The sequence below is a fragment of the Populus euphratica genome, unplaced genomic scaffold (genome assembly GCF_000495115.2).
Source record: "Populus euphratica unplaced genomic scaffold, PopEup_1.0 scaffold614.1, whole genome shotgun sequence".
Classification (NCBI taxonomy): domain Eukaryota; kingdom Viridiplantae; phylum Streptophyta; class Magnoliopsida; order Malpighiales; family Salicaceae; genus Populus; species Populus euphratica.
Window position 1 is genome coordinate 141,131 of NW_011500193.1, and position 16,078 is coordinate 157,208.

Genomic DNA, 16,078 nt, shown 5'->3' on the forward strand with positions numbered 1-16,078 from the left:
TTTAATTTCAGTTCTTAAACTTATCAATTAATCCTTTTATTTATGTGATAGGCCTGTATTTAAAATAAATATTTATCACAAATTAAATGTATCTTCTATTATTAGATATGTTATTATAAAACATGTTTTAGTTAAGAAATTATTGACACTTCAAGTGTAAAATGATGATATAAAACTTTGATAAAAATATACTTTTAAGTACTAATTATTGGATAATAATTGGGCTTTTTATGATGGATATATTGAAATATTATAGATATTTGTCGATAATTTGGGATTTCATAGTATATGGAAGATTTTATCAAAATTTCAATAAATTCCTATAAAGCTAAGCCTTTTTATAAAAAATAAACACTCTAAAAATAGTAATTATTTACGGGAAAGGTGTATGATTTTATATATATATATATATAATATCTTTATATATCTCTCTCTTCTTTTATTATCAACAAAAAAACATTATAATAGAAGTAAGGATATAAAAGTAGAATATCATTGGAAATTAAGAATCATAACTAATTATTTATAATAACAATTTTATTTTAAGTGAAGCACATAGTTTAATAACAAATTTCTTTCAAATAGCATTATGTTTCATGTAAAGCCCATGTAATGTGAAGCTCATTAATTCAAAAACTAATTTCTTTCAAATAACCTTTTCATTTAAAGTGAAGGCCAACAATTTGACGATAATATTTTTTTTTAAATATCATTCTATTTTTGATTAAGCCCATCAATCTAATGAAGAAATTTCTTTCAAAAAATATTTTTATTTCATGTGAAGCCCATATATTTAATGACAATTTTTCTTTGAAATAACATTTTATTTCAAGTAAAACCCATCAATTCGATAATAAATTTTCTTTCAAATAGCATTTTATCAATAATATATGTTTTGTATTTTTTAAGAGCAGTAACCTCTCGATGTGTTTAGTTTTGATTTTTTAATTGTTTTAAGAGTAGTCTCTCGATGAGACTTGCTTTAATTGTTAATTGTTTTGAGAGTAACTGTCTTTCGACGAGACTTGTTTTGATTGTTTTGAGGGTAATTGTCTTTTGATAAGACTTGTTTTAATTTTTTTATTATTATTTTAAGGGTAATTGCCTCTCGATAAGACTATTTTTCTTTGAAAAAAAAAAATTCTTTCTTGTGTTATTTTCTTTTCTTTGTAAGCTTACTATATAAATTCAAATAAAAATGAATTTTGCAATGGCTTACTATATAATCATATATTATTTTTAATCCTTAATTTTTCTATTTTTATGATTTAAATATAAATAATAAAAAAGAAAGAAATAGAGTGAGAGAGTGAAATAAAAAGAAAGAGAGAACAAAGGACTAAGGTGATCAGGGACTAAAAATAATAATAAGAGATTATGCTTACAAGGAAAAGAAAAATAAATAGGATTATATAAATTTGAAAAATAATTAAAAGAAATCCTACACTTTAAGAAGAGAAGAATTACTTAATTATGAATCCACGGTCAAGAAGAAAATAATACAATTACTTACCATTATTTTTTAAGTTTAGTCTTTTATGTTTTGCAGAGGATCTAAAGTAATATAAATAAAAAAAGAAAACACAAAAAGAAAGGGACACATATAAAGATTAAAGGGGGAAGATTCTTGCAAAGAAAAACCAAAGCAAATAACAAAAATAAAAAGAAAAAACATAAAAAATCTAAAATTTAAAAAACAACTTAGAAATTCTTGTAGCATTGTAGCGACTTGCAAGTGTTTAATCTCTAAGCTCTGGTGGAGGTTACATGTATAGCCGCCATTAACGAGTAGAGGAAGAAGTCTCCAACTCTTTGGTATAAGCCACACGCCTCTTTTATTAACTAGTAAGCTAGAAGAAGCCTCGAAAGAAAACCTATCATTGCGTGCATGAATAATACATGCCAATACTATTATTTTTCAACATTTTGTTTTTGAGTTAAAACCTCTTCGATCAAATCCAATCAATTTCAACGACTTAAAAGAATCAATTTTAATCACATGTAATTTATTTGTTATTTGAAAGTTTGTTGTTATTTATTTTTTATGTTAAATTTTAGAGCACAAAAGTATGTTAATGTGTATGAATAAATTCACACGTGTTCCTAAAATCTTCGTTTGATTATGCTTGTTAATGTAAATTAAATTAGGTGAAATATATGTGTTTATTTATAATGGATATGCTTGGTAAAATAATTAATTTATAGTTGGTTAATATAAATTGAGAAAGGAAACAATTTGAAACTCGAGTCTTCCTTTGTTATTAAATTGAGTAATTTATAGTTGGTTAATATACAAACTTTTTTTTATTGATGTATTTCTTTTTTTATTCTGATGAAAATATTTTTATTTATAAAAAGCATTGTTTTTTATAAGAAAAAATTATTATGATAATAAAAAAAAGTTTCAATCAAAGAATTAAAAAAAACGAATTGATGATTTCAATACATAATAAATAAAAAAACAATTATATGAAACATTCACATTAACAAAGGCTAAGAAAATAGTCATTTAATTTCCATTCAATATCAATAAGAAAATTATTTTAAGATTTCCACATATCACGCTAATATATAATTATCCATAAACTTCTCTAATCTTATTTAAGAAATGACATAATTTTTTAATAGTAGCATGTTTCTTGAATAAAAGGTAGTCACCATTACAACAAAGATTCATGAAAAATTTCGATCATTTTAAATGAGTAGAAAAAATATATATCTTCCAACTAAATCTCATTTTCTTATTATTGTGTCCCTGTATTTTTTTATTTTTAATAATTATTTTTAATCATAAACACTATTTTCTAAACCAAAGCCTAATCAAGATATCAAGAACAAGTTCTAATAAAAAATATTAAAATAATGCCCTAATATTTTGTATACAATTGAAGGCAAAAGAAAATAATAAAAAATAACAAAAAACATTGTATTTTCATGAACAATTTTTTTTTAAAACTTTTACTTGCATATTAGGTATATAATAATTAAAAAATAAATTTTAACATTCCCATAAAAATATTTAATTTATAGAGAATTTAATTCAAAACCTTAAATATATATATATATATATATATATATATATATATAGAAAAAAAACACCATAAAAAAAACTAAGAGCATGAGCTACGAGATTGAGCAAGTATACTTGGTTTTAAAAACAAGATTGGGGTGAGTTGGCTTGCAAGGTTAATTTCTTTATGTTTAAACGGTGGATGATATCTCCAATTATTCATTATTTCTTAAAATAAATAACATATTATCTATAATAATATATGTTGTGTTGTCTTCTAGTTCAGTTTTTTATCAAAATAAAAGTGTCTAGAAAGTTAAGTTAAATATTTTTGAACACAAACACAATTTTTTCTGACCTATATACATCTAAAAACTCACAAAGAAGCTTGTAAACCAATTTCTAATCCCAAAAAGGCACCTTAAAAATGTTAAGAAACACAAAATTAATTAATTAAATACAAACTTTTTTTAACTTCAATTTACTTTTTTTAATAGGATGAAAATCTTAAAACACTTTTGATAAGAACTGAATGACATTAAAATTAATTTTTTTGATGGTTAGAATAATAGAATACTTTTGATTTTTTTGGTAGTCAAAATATAATTAATTGATCACGTTCTTTTTTCTTTTTAATTTTTTTAATAATTTTTTTAAAAAGAATTTCAAAGATAAAAATGCAAAATAAATGGAGTTAAGATTAAAACATGAAAAGCGGCTTGCAAGGCTAACCCCTGCATTGGACCCATTTTATTTTATTTTATGTTTAAAGGTAGGTAACATGTTCCTTTTTTTTAAAAAAAAAATAACATATCATCTACAATGATATATATTTCGTTGTTTTCTAGTTTAGTTTTCTATTAAAATAAAGGTTTTTAGAAAATAAAGTGAAATTTTTTTGGACAAAAAACATATTTTTTTCTGGTCTATATACACCTACAAACCCACTAAGAAGCTTGTAAACCATTTTCTAATCCTAAAAAGCACCCTAAAAATGTCAAGAAACATAAAATTAATCAAATAAGTAAATATTTTTTTTTAACTTTAATCTATATTTTCTAATATGATGAAAATTTAAAAACACTCCAAAAACATTTCTCTTTTTAATAGAAACTAAATGATACTATGATTGATTTTTGTAATGGTTAGAATATAATTAATCAAACACTCTATATTTTTAATGGCTTTTCTTTCTTTTAAATTTCAAGGATTAAAATGCAAAACAAATGGAGTTAAGATTAAAACATGAAAAGCTCAAAAGACATATAAAAAAGATGAAAAAGTGAAAATTCAAGAACCAAAATGTACATGAACAATAAGACATACGTGCCCAGCAATTAAAAAAGAAAGAAAGAAAGATGCCTTTTTATTCCTATGTTAAAGTTGGCCCTATTTTGTTTTGAAATGGTATTAAAATTCAATTAAGTAAAATTAAGCGTCAACCTTAAAAAAGAAAGACATATTTTGAAACTAAAAATACTAACTAGAACATAAATAAAAAGGAACTATCACGATTTAAATCATGCAAGAATGATGAAATAAAAATAATAATACTTTGAGGACCAAAATGAACAATCAATTAAGGAATTATCACGGTTGCAGTCCATACTCCACAGCGCGCCTGAGTTCCCATCAATGGTGAAATATAATGGATTCTAGAAAGTAAGAAGGTAAAATTATGATAAAGAAGAGTAAAGGGACCAAAATAAGAAAACTTGATAAAAGCAGGACCAATTCCACCTTTAGCCCATCTGCAGGCTGCACCATCAAATTTTGCATTAAAACACCTCCATTATTTATCCTTGCAGCCACTCCCAGATCTACCTCCGGGCACACGCCACCGCGAACACAAAACAATCCATTAAAATGAGATCCCTAAACTACCGAGCTCCAGCGATGGAGCACACAAGCGCGACCTTGAAATACAAGCGTAAGCATCCTTTTCATAAAAAACGACAATACCATCACAGAAAGAAGCAAAAATCAGTCTCCAAAATTGAGAAAACCCTAACCCTTAAACCTCATAACTCAAATCAAAACCCAGTCTCTTTATCAAATAGATTCCAATCAATTCAGCGCAAGAAAAGTCATAATTACGACAGTAATTTTGAATATAACCGCAAGTGGACCTTCTCTTGTCATGATTCCCCAGCTTATGAAGGTATTGATTTTATATATCAGGATTAGACAGATACTTACCTTTTTATTTAATGTTTTTATGTTTTTAATTCTGCAGATAGAGTAGTGTTTGTTTCATACAATATATTAGGTGTTGAAAATGCATCAAAGCATCCGGATTTATATTTCAAAATTCCGTCGGAATTCATGGAATGGGAACGGCGAAAAGAGCTTATATGTAAGGAGATGCATCACTACAATGCAGGGATACTCTGTTTTCAGGCAGGTCGAACTTCACTTGTCTTTTTTTATCTTATTAATTAGCAATGCTTGTTAGTAATTTTGATGATCTAGTTTTCCTGCTGCAGGAAGTCGATCGTTTTGATGATTTAGATGATCGTCTACAGAAGGATGGGTTTAGAGGTGTTTACAAGGTATATATTGAAATAGCCATTCCCAACTTCGTATTGTTTGTTAAGTTCTATTAAAGTGGTTCTATTGATTACCTTTACTTTAGGCTCGAACGGGCGAAGCATGTGATGGGTGTGCTGTATTTTGGAAAGATAAATTGTAAGGGCTTCTAAGGCTGATCATGTTTTAAGTTTGGAATATATATAAGCTTGTTGTTTGAGCTATTAGTTTGCTTTGACAGATTACATTGTCCTTGGTCATTAGCTGAACTTATCTTTCTTGTGTCTAGTGATGAGAATTATGATTTTTTTTGTACATTAAATTTTGTCGTACTCAATATCCAATGGAAGTGTGGCACAATTTGAATTACTTTAGTTGAGATTATAATTTTGCTCTACCATGAGAACGCATGTTTACATTTTCATAAGTTTGAGATCCTACCACCATGTTGCTTTAGAATGGAGGCTACAGATTTGCTTGTAGTCAAGAAAATGTACCTGTTCGTTTCCTTATTTTTCATGTTTGTTTTGTATATACAACATTTAGCAAGTCTTATTCTCCTTACAGATTCACCCTCTTGCATGAAGAACATATTGAGTTCCAGAGTTTTGGCCTTCGAAATAATGTTGCTCAATTTTGTGTTTTAAAGGTATGCAAAGGGTTGGTTTTTCATAAATGCTTCCTCCTCCTCCTCCTCCTCCTTTGGTTTTAGATGCACGTGTAACTAGTTTTTTTTTTTTTTATTTCGATCGCTACAGTAAATGCTTCTTCCTCCTCCTCCTCCTTTGGTTTTAGATGCATTACAGCTTTGGTTTTAGATGCATTTAAGACTTGAGTTTTATTTGTGCTTATGTTGGTAAAAGTTATGGAAATATGATAACTTGGCTCTTTTTAAGAAAGCTCCTCTTGGTGATTTGGATTGTCAAAGATTGCAAGGTCTATGATGGTACAACTACAATTGCATGAATTGTGACCTCTGTGCAAGCATCATTTAAAGCATTACAATTTTAAATAAAATTTTGGATGGAATAACTCAATGAAATGCATAGAGAAATAGAAGACATTTTGATGATTTCGTTAATATGATCTATGGGTTTATGTCTTGAAGCGGGACAAAGAGAGATTTAAGAGAAATAAAATAAAAGAAAAAGAAAAGCTTAGAACTAGAAGGAGAGGACTGAAGAAAAGAGGAAAAATAATGGTCGGAAAACCAAAAGTCTATAATGATCTTTATCAATTCATCATAATCTTTGAAACATTTAGAAAAACAATATACAAATAGTAGAACACTAAAACAACCAACAATTAGGCTCATAGCCCACTAAATAAAATTGTTCAACAAAATAACATAAACCAAGCATAATAATAAACCTTGCCTCAAAAATTTAGTTGAAGATTGAAGCAACTCTTGATTTAAATAAGTGCTCCAAATTTGTTCCCAAAATCAATTCTATTCCATTCCTAGAAAAGATTATCATATGATCTATTTCAAGTCCAAACTTGCTTTATGTTGTGTGCAAACTTCAACTATCAAACACTTAATGTTTCAATGTCAATACTTGCCCAAATAATAGGTATATTTGTATCCTTATATGTTGCTTAAATTCAACCTCAAATCAACCTTCAAACTAGCCCAAGCACAATCCATGATCTTACATATCCACACAACAAATAACATTTGATTTATTTTGGGTAATCCATTGATCTAAGAGGGCAAGCACATGGATGGAAAGCTGGAGGGGACATTATTACATTATTTTGGATAAAAAAAAGAAAGAGACAACTCATAAAGAAGGAAGAAAAACATGCTCTAAAGTGTTCTCCAAGCCGGCCTGATTTGATTTTCCAGAATACCTTTCGGTGTTGTGCCCATAACTTTTGACTCAGATGTTCAAATGAGCTATTTTTTAATGATCTGGAAAGCTAACAAAGTGACCTATCAATATGTCTCTAATAGCCATCTACAAAAGAGGCTTCTAAAAGGGTCGAATTGCTATCTAAAATTAGCGGTATATTTGTGTTAGAATTTTTACCGAAATTGTGCTGTGTTCTTCTTTGTAAAATTCAGTTCTTTAGTTTGTAAAACTTATTATTTCAGTTTGATTCAAGTTATTTTATGTTTATTAAAGTGTTTTTATAAATAATCATGGTTGGGTGATCTTTTTTTTGATCCAAATAAAGGATGATGGTGATTGAGGTCAGTTTTTTAAGATCTGAATGAATCTTTATTTTTATCTTCTCATTTTCTTCATAAATATTTTATTATTGCAAATAAATTTTAGAAATCATTTAGGTAATGTTATAATCTTGAATTTTTATGCACAATCCTTAATTTTGGTATAGAAATTGATTGATTTAATGTCTTACCTAATATGAAAGTACTCATTTATTCTTAAGTAATAATTTATCTTCATCTTTTTAAACTTCATTTTAATATATTCTAATCTAATATCAACTTAAAAAGATGAAAATTGATTATTGCTTAAGAATAAATAAGTACATTTCCATTCTTAGGATTTTCTACTTCAAAGACATTATGCTCAGAGATGGATTTAATCACAAATGGACCAATCCATTTTGTCCTCAACTTCTCAGGAAAGAGATGTAATCGTAAATTATACAAGAAAACCTTTTAACCAACATGAAATGATTTTCTAAGAATATATTTATCATGCAAAGTTTTCATCTTACGTTTTGAAATTTTTGCATTTTCAAATGCATCATCTTTTTAAGCAATAATCAATCAAACCTATCATGAAAGAGTACTCGTTCATTCTTAAGTAGTAATCAATCTTCATCTGTTTAAGTTGATATTAGGTTGGAAGATATTATAATGAAGTTTAAAAAGATGAAGACTAATTATTGCTTAAGAATGAACGAGTATTTTCATATTAAGTAAGACATTGAATCAAACAATCTCTATAGCAAAATTAAGGTTTGTGCATAAAAATTCAAGATTGTAACATTACCTAAATGATTTCTAAATTTTTTTTGTAATAATAAAATATTCATGAAGAAAATGAGAAGAGAAACATTAAGATTCATTCATATCTTAAAAAACTCATCTCAATCACCATCATCCTTGATTTGAATAAAAAAGAGAGATTAGCCAACCATGATTATATATAAGAACACTTTAATAAATATAAAATAACTTAAATCAAACTGAAATAATAAGTTTTACAAACTAAAAAACTGAAATCTATAAAGAAGAACACAACACATTTTTGTTAAAAATTCTAACACAAATATGATGTTAACTTTGGACAACAATTCGACCCTCCTAGGTTTGTGCATAAAAATTAAGGTTATAACATTACCTAAATGAATTCTAAAAACATTCATGAAGAAAATGAGATAATAAATATTAAGATTTATTCGTATCTTAAAAAACTTACCTTAATCACCATCATTCTTGATTTGGATCTAAAAAAGAGTAGCCAACCATGATTATATATAAGAACACTCTAATAAAAATGAAATAACTTGAATCAAACTGAAATAATAAGTTTTACAAACTAAAGAATTGAAATCTACATAAAAAACACAACAATTTCGTTAAAAATTCTAACATAAATATGATACTAACTTTGGATACCAATTCAACTGTCTTAGAAGTCTCTTTTGGAGATGGCTATTAGAGGCACATTTATAAGCCATTGTGTTAGCTTTCCAGATCATTAAAGAATAACTCATTTGGACATCTGAGTCAAAAGTTAAGGGCACAACACCGAAAGGTGTTCTGGAAAATCAAATTAGGCCGACTTGGAGAACACTTTGGTGCGTGCTTTTCTTCCTTCTTTATGAGTTGTTTTTTTTTTCTTTTTGACCCAAAATAATGTAACAATATCCCCTCCAGCTTTCTATCTATGTGCTTGCCCTCTTAGCTCAATGGATTACCTAAAATAAATCAAATGTTATTTGTGGTGTGGATAAGTAAAATCATGGATTATGCTTGAGCTGATTTGGAGGCTGATTTAAGTATCATATAAGGATACAAGTGTACCTATTATTTGGGCTAGTATTGACATTGAAACTTTGAGTATTTGATGGTTGAAGTTTGCACACAATATAAGACAAGTTTGAGCTTGAAATAGATCATATGATAATTTTTTATAGGATTGAAATATAATTGATTTTGAAGCAAATTTGGAGCACTTATTTGAACCAAGATTTACTTCAATCTTCAACTAAATTTCTTTTCAATTCTTTGTTCCGAATTCCGACGTTAAATTTTTTGAAATAATTCATTTAAGCTCCAAAAGCCTATCAATACATTAAAAGAAACTTCATTACTAAAAAGCCATCAATTATTATAAAAAACCCAAATAAAAACAATAAATACACATGTAAAATAAGAAACTTAATGATATTTTTGATACACAATCAATACCCCACTGAATAAAATTGTCCAACAAAATAACATAAACTAAGCCTAATAATAAACCCATATAAAATTTGATGGTAGGTTAATGACATAAAATATTTGATTCAACCATTTCTAACATTTTAGATGGTTTAGCATTGCTTGTCTATAATTTTTTACTAGTTTCAAGAGTATGCACCGTTTAGGTTTATCATGAAAAAATCTTTAATATTAAATACATCATGAAACTTATATAAATCAGCTTGAAATTTGTATTGTTCATTAGTTTCTTGAATTTGTTTTATAATCTTGATATGAAAATCATGAAATCTACATACAAAATACTTAGATATTCAGATTAAGAAGACATGGGAAGAAAATCTACAAGAGTGTGACCATGAACACTTTATGATTGGGAATGTGGGGAATGGAACAAGCATTTTTTGAATCCTGAGTGAACATAGATTGAACACATCCTAGTGAATTGAGGCCATCCTTGTCTTTCTTATCATGAACAAAAGGTAAGGATTCAGAGAGCTTTGTAAGTTATTCAAAATTTATGATATGTTGGATTTCATGCAAGGCATTAGGGAGCTTAGGAGGTTGCTCAAAATATTTGACATGCTCGAGATTAAGTGTAAAGGGCATGTAATTAGGGAGCTTAGGAGGACAACTATTTGAAACTCTTCCAATGACACAACTACTTCAAGTGGTTTCACTAAAGAGTTTCTTTAAACTTCCTCTATCATTAAGGTAGATACACCATATTCCTTTTAATTTCTTTCTCAAACTCATTCATCAAGTCCTTTTTCCTTCAACTTCTCTCTCTCTCTTTTTTTTTTGTTCCTGCCGTTAGGTCTTGATGGTAATCTAATGAGCTAGATCTTTATACCCTTAAAAAGTGAAAGAATATGAATTTGACCAAATCATATAGTCATGACCTACCCAAAATAAAATAAAACAATGTTATGGAATTCAACAATAAATTAAAAAGAGAATTTGGCAGTTCTTTCTCATTCCTCTCTCTTCCATACTGATTTGATCCAGACTAAAAGTCTACCGAGGGAGACTTTGCTGAAGAATGCGCAAATGCAAAGTTCGTTGTCATTAAATCATTCAAGAGTAAAACATCTAGAAGAGCATTAGATATAGTGTGTGGACAAGCTCATTAAATCATTCATGAGTATAACATCCACAAGAGCATTAGATATAGTGTGTGGACAGGCTCATTAAATCATTCGTGGGTATAACATCTGCAAGAGCATTAGATATATTGTGTGGACAAGCACACCTAACGAGAATAAGAAGCTGGATGCTGCATATAAAGAGGCCAAAGAGAATGCTAGGGTTGTCCTGTATTGCTGTTATTCTCTTTCAACACCAGTGGATGTTGGAGGGCTGCTAGTGTACTGTTGGTGTGCTGTTGGACTAGTTTGTTGATGATTATCTCTGACGTTTGAAGAGAGCGATTGGGTTTTATGGTGGTTTCTCTTTGGGATTGTTGTGTTCTACAAGTATTAGGTTCTGTAGTGGTTTGGAGGTCGATTTGGATAAGGGTTTAATAGAATCTTGTGGTGGTAATTCAGTGGTGTTTTGGTGGTTTGTAGTGGTTAAGATTGTCAGCTGGTGATGGGTCACTGTTGGTGTGGTTGTTCAGGCTAGTGGCGGTTGTCTAGGCTGGTGGCAGAGTTGTTTGGTTATTTGGTGTTATGTGAAGGTATGGTTTTTGGGCTAAAGTTGGGAGTGGTTGTGGCCATTATGGTTTGTTTTCTGATGGATGTGGTGGGTGGGTTCAACTATAGGTGGGCAAGGTGGCTAGTGGAGCTGCCGGTGGTGCGTGGGGATCTTTTGTTGATTTCCAATGCAAACAGGAAAATTGTTCTGATTTTGTTCTCCTGATTGTAAACAAAAAGGCAAAAGAAACACACTTTTCTTTTTTTGACACCTTTTTTTAGATCACTTACGATGAGAGCTTCCTATAAATTTTAGGGTTTAGGAGCTGTGATTGAATTTTTTGGTGATTGTGATGGATCGTTTAGCTACAACTAAAAAAACTGTGCTCTGCTATCAAAGCTGATGTGAGACAAAAGAGATTTAAAAGAAATAAAATAAAAGAAGAAGAAAAAATTAGAAATAGAAGAAAGGGGTTGAAGAAGAAAAAGAATGGAAATGGGGGTCGGAAAAACCAAGTATGCAACTTTTTTTATCAATTCATCATTATCTCTGTAACATATAGAAAAGGAATATATAAATTGTAAAACCGTAAAATAACCAACAATTGAGCTCATAGACCACCAAATAAAATTGTCCAACAAAATAACAAACTAAGCCTAATAATAAACCCAAGTAAAATCCAATAACTTAGGGTTGGGCAATCTTCCATCATCTTCAATTTTGCGCATGTGTGAACTGTCTCGGATCTAGAGTCCCCACCATGTCTCTTTTATGTTATTTCTTCCACTTTGCATCCCTTGATTTTATATATCATGGCTGTAAGAGAGAAATTTTGTTGTTGGGAGGCATATTCAATATTTACAGGCTTCTTGGCAATGGTTAAACTTATTTTGGTTTCATTGGTTCCAATTCCTGAAATATGCAGATGAATGAAAATCAATCAGAGACTGGCTTGCGTACAGAAGCATCAAAGTAAGTTTCAAATACATTATGCTCCATTGTTTAGTGTGTAAAAACTACTGGGCATATATGAAATGTGAATTAATGAACGGCTCCTATATAACCCAAAAATATGCTGGGATTTTCTAAATTGTCACATATAATCTTTATGCTTCTTATAAGGTGTTCAAGAAACAATTTGACATTAACAAACACTTTCTCTACTAGTAATATTCTGGGTTTTCATTTTGCTGGATATACTTGTATTCTTCACTCATTAAAGCTTATGCTCTTTATATTGGAGTGTGTGTTTCTTGTGCTTCCAATTTAATATTTATTGTGGAAACATCATCTTAATGATCTTGCACGTTGGGGTGCTGTTGTTTGCATGAAAGAGGATAAGAATTTGGCTTCCTTTTTAAGTTGGTGGTTCTCATTTAAACTCGTCTTAATCAGTTGTTATTCTTGAAATCATATGACTAAGTTGATCACTTACATGTCACCACATATATAGGATAATATCCCCAAAAAGGCGAAGCTTAGTGGTTGGAAATATACATGTACTCTTCAACCCAAACCGTGGAGATATCAAGCTAGGTCAGGTATTCAATGCTCCTCTCCCCCCTTATGAAGAAACCAAGAGCATCTCACAGTTTGAAGATTATATACCTCTCTGCATGTATTCTCCGTGCACAGGATGGTGTTATCTTTTTTATTTCCCATTGGGACTATTGGAAGCTTGACACATGATATCTTAATATGTATTGACCCCTCCATGATATAGGTTCGAATATTTCTTGAAAAAGCATACAAATTATCACAAGAATGGGGCAACATACCTATTATAATTGGTGGGGATCTAAATAGCTTACCACAGGTGAGGTTGTGCAACCTAATTATTATTTTGACCGTTATCCTATACCATGTAAACCTCAGTGCGAACTTCTAACTTCAGTATTGTTTTTGTCTGATGATCAGAGTGCTATTTATCAGTTTCTCACTGCTTCTGAGGTCAGTTTTGTTATTGTACTGCATCAAGGTCATCGTTTTTTTCTTCATTTGTATTTCAACTTGGATGCCGAAGTACCCCATAGTTGTAACTTCTTTTGCTACGTGCTGCATGAATTTTGGCAGTTGGAAATCCTGCTACATGACCGTAGGAATATTTCTGGGCAGCTTGAATGTCCACCACAGCAGAAAGACTTGAGATCCCGGGATGAAAATGTGGCGAGGTTAAAAATATTTGGAAATTATGCGGTTTTGGATGTCATTTAAACTTGTAGATTCAGATCCCATGGATGCAAATTTGTTTTATCTTTAATTATCATCTTATTTTGAAATATTGATCACTGAAAGAGTAATGGCTCATTTAACTTACTGGTGTACGGTGCCTTGAATATTTCTCAAGGTCATTGATTTATAGATGGAGTGATGAAGAATTAAGACTAGCAACTGGTAATGAAGAACTCACACATCTTCAACACGAATTAAAACTCTATAGTGCATATCTTGGGGTTCCGGTAAGCTTTTAGATCTCTTTTTTCCCCCTTCCTTTTATTCTTGCATTCTTGTTATATACTCATTTGCTACTTTCTCAGGAACATCATTGTTAACTTAGTGTCATTACTTTGCTGTAACCTTATTAAATTCGGGTTTTGGGAGAGAGTTTGGAGGTAGTCCTGCCTTCAGTATTTTCCAATGAAATGAAGTGGCTGTCTATATTTGAACTTGCTTTCTTGTAGATTGAAGTCCAAAATTTTTACCACTACACCAAGCATTGGCCATCTGTAGTAGCTATTTTCTATAAAGAAATAAATATAGGTGAAAAAAAAGTTGTTCTTCTAATATAACTTGGTTACATTCTTTAGGGGAGCCGTGGCTTGAGAGACAACCGAGGAGAACCCTTGGCAACTTCGTACCACTCCAAGTTTATGGGAACTGTTGATTACATCTGGTAATCTGATCACATAATATAAACATGCAGAATACACAGCCTGCATCTGCAATTTTTTGTCCTGATTTCAATTTTTTCACAGGCATACAAAGGGACTTATTCCTGTGAGAGTTCTTGAAACCTTACCAATTAATATTTTGAGAAGAAGTGCAGGGCTTCCAAATGAGGTACTTTTAATTTTCAAATGCAACTTTGATCTGTTGCTTTCTGTTGAAATAAAGCAGCCAATCATTCAGTTAGTCAGACATGATATCTTTGATCCGCTACACAATTATCATTGGTGTCCCTATAGTTATTTTATATGCACTCTATTGGCTTGTTAGTCTCAAATTTATCTTACTGCATTTTGAATCTGTGTGCTTAATTCTCCCTCATCTTGCAGAAATGGGGCAGTGATCATCTTGCTCTTGTATGCGAACTGGCTTTTGCAAATGATGGAACTATTGTCTGATTCTTTTTTTCCAAATTTAAATCCCTAATGAGGGAGTTAAACATCGACTCCTTCAAGCACTCGATATTATGTCAAAACAGCTTGGAGTTCCATATATTTTGTGGGACAAGGTTCATCATCTTCAATGAAGCAAGGTGAAGATATTTGAGAGTGCAGTTGTTATTTTATTTAGAATTATATTAATTTTTTTTATTTTTAAAAAATAATTTTTGATATTAACATATTTTAATATATATTAAAAAAAAAAATTCAAGAAGCACCAGCTTTAAACACAGACGAGTCACTGTGGGTGCCCCCGAACTTCGTTGGTAAAGTTCTAAAAGACGTTCCAAGAAAAGTAGCCCGCATGGATTGGATCCCAGAATACTTTTGGGTCTTTTTCAATGTTTTAATTGTCTGGGTCTTGGCCATGCGATCTAATTTTGGCATAAGTTGGCACCAAGTACAGACGTGGACATGCTGATCGGCTGTTGTTTTGCCTGTGGAGTGCGTTATTGGGAGAAGACTAGCGAAGCCCATAACCTATTAACGAGGTTGATTATGATTCTGCACCGACATTTTTAATTAAAGGACAGTAATCAAACAATTAGTAAAAGCATGGAGAAAAAAGTCAATAGATGTTTTGTTTTGTTTGATTTAATGATTCGTATAAGAGGTTGTAAATGCTGTTATATAATTTGTACACTATCCTCACTGAAGTGCCATATTATACACGCGATGGAGGCAGTGGATTTCTTTCTTTTTTTTAATCAACTAAGTTTATTTATTTTGATGAAGTTATTTTGTTGCATAGTTGATGGTCAATTGTATTTTATTGGTTAACCGACAGTAAAATTAAAAAGACGATAGGATGGAAAAGGCACGCAAAAAACAGTGTGGTTTCAATTGTCTGTATAATTTAGTCCTTCAATTTCTCAAATGATCACTTTTTGGTCCTTGGGTTTTTTAAGATTCAATTTTAATGAAAAACATTATTTTTCATTATTTTCTATTACCTAGTTTGGCATAGGAGAGAGAGAGAGAGAGAGACTTATTGGATTGTTGATTGATAATGATTCTAGTCATCTAAATGGTTGCTTTTAGTATCAATGAGTTTTATTCGATAAAAGGAGTTTGTTTTGAGATGGTAGATTTAAGCTCAAGAAGTTTTTTCCT

The 16,078-nt window shown here is 30.1% G+C and overlaps 1 protein-coding gene across 2 annotated transcripts; it reads left to right on the forward strand.

The window, feature by feature from the left end:
* Positions 1–4,749: 4,749 nt before the first annotated feature.
* LOC105111748 (DNAse I-like superfamily protein) lies at positions 4,750–15,059 on the forward strand. Of its 2 annotated transcripts, none has more exons than XM_011007198.1 (14): positions 4,750–5,171; positions 5,247–5,414; positions 5,497–5,562; positions 5,646–5,698; positions 6,107–6,188; positions 12,505–12,551; positions 13,033–13,120; positions 13,303–13,395; positions 13,497–13,529; positions 13,653–13,750; positions 13,927–14,038; positions 14,387–14,472; positions 14,555–14,639; positions 14,855–15,059. In XM_011007198.1, exons 2-14 carry the CDS (start codon positions 5,289–5,291, stop codon positions 14,921–14,923), a joined length of 1,038 nt encoding a protein of 345 aa, XP_011005500.1. In that variant the 5' UTR covers positions 4,750–5,171; positions 5,247–5,288; the 3' UTR covers positions 14,924–15,059. The 2 variants fall into 2 exon arrangements, with proteins under 2 accessions (XP_011005500.1, XP_011005499.1); XM_011007197.1 differs by having other exon boundaries at positions 5,247–5,410.
* Positions 15,060–16,078: the final 1,019 nt, after the last annotated feature.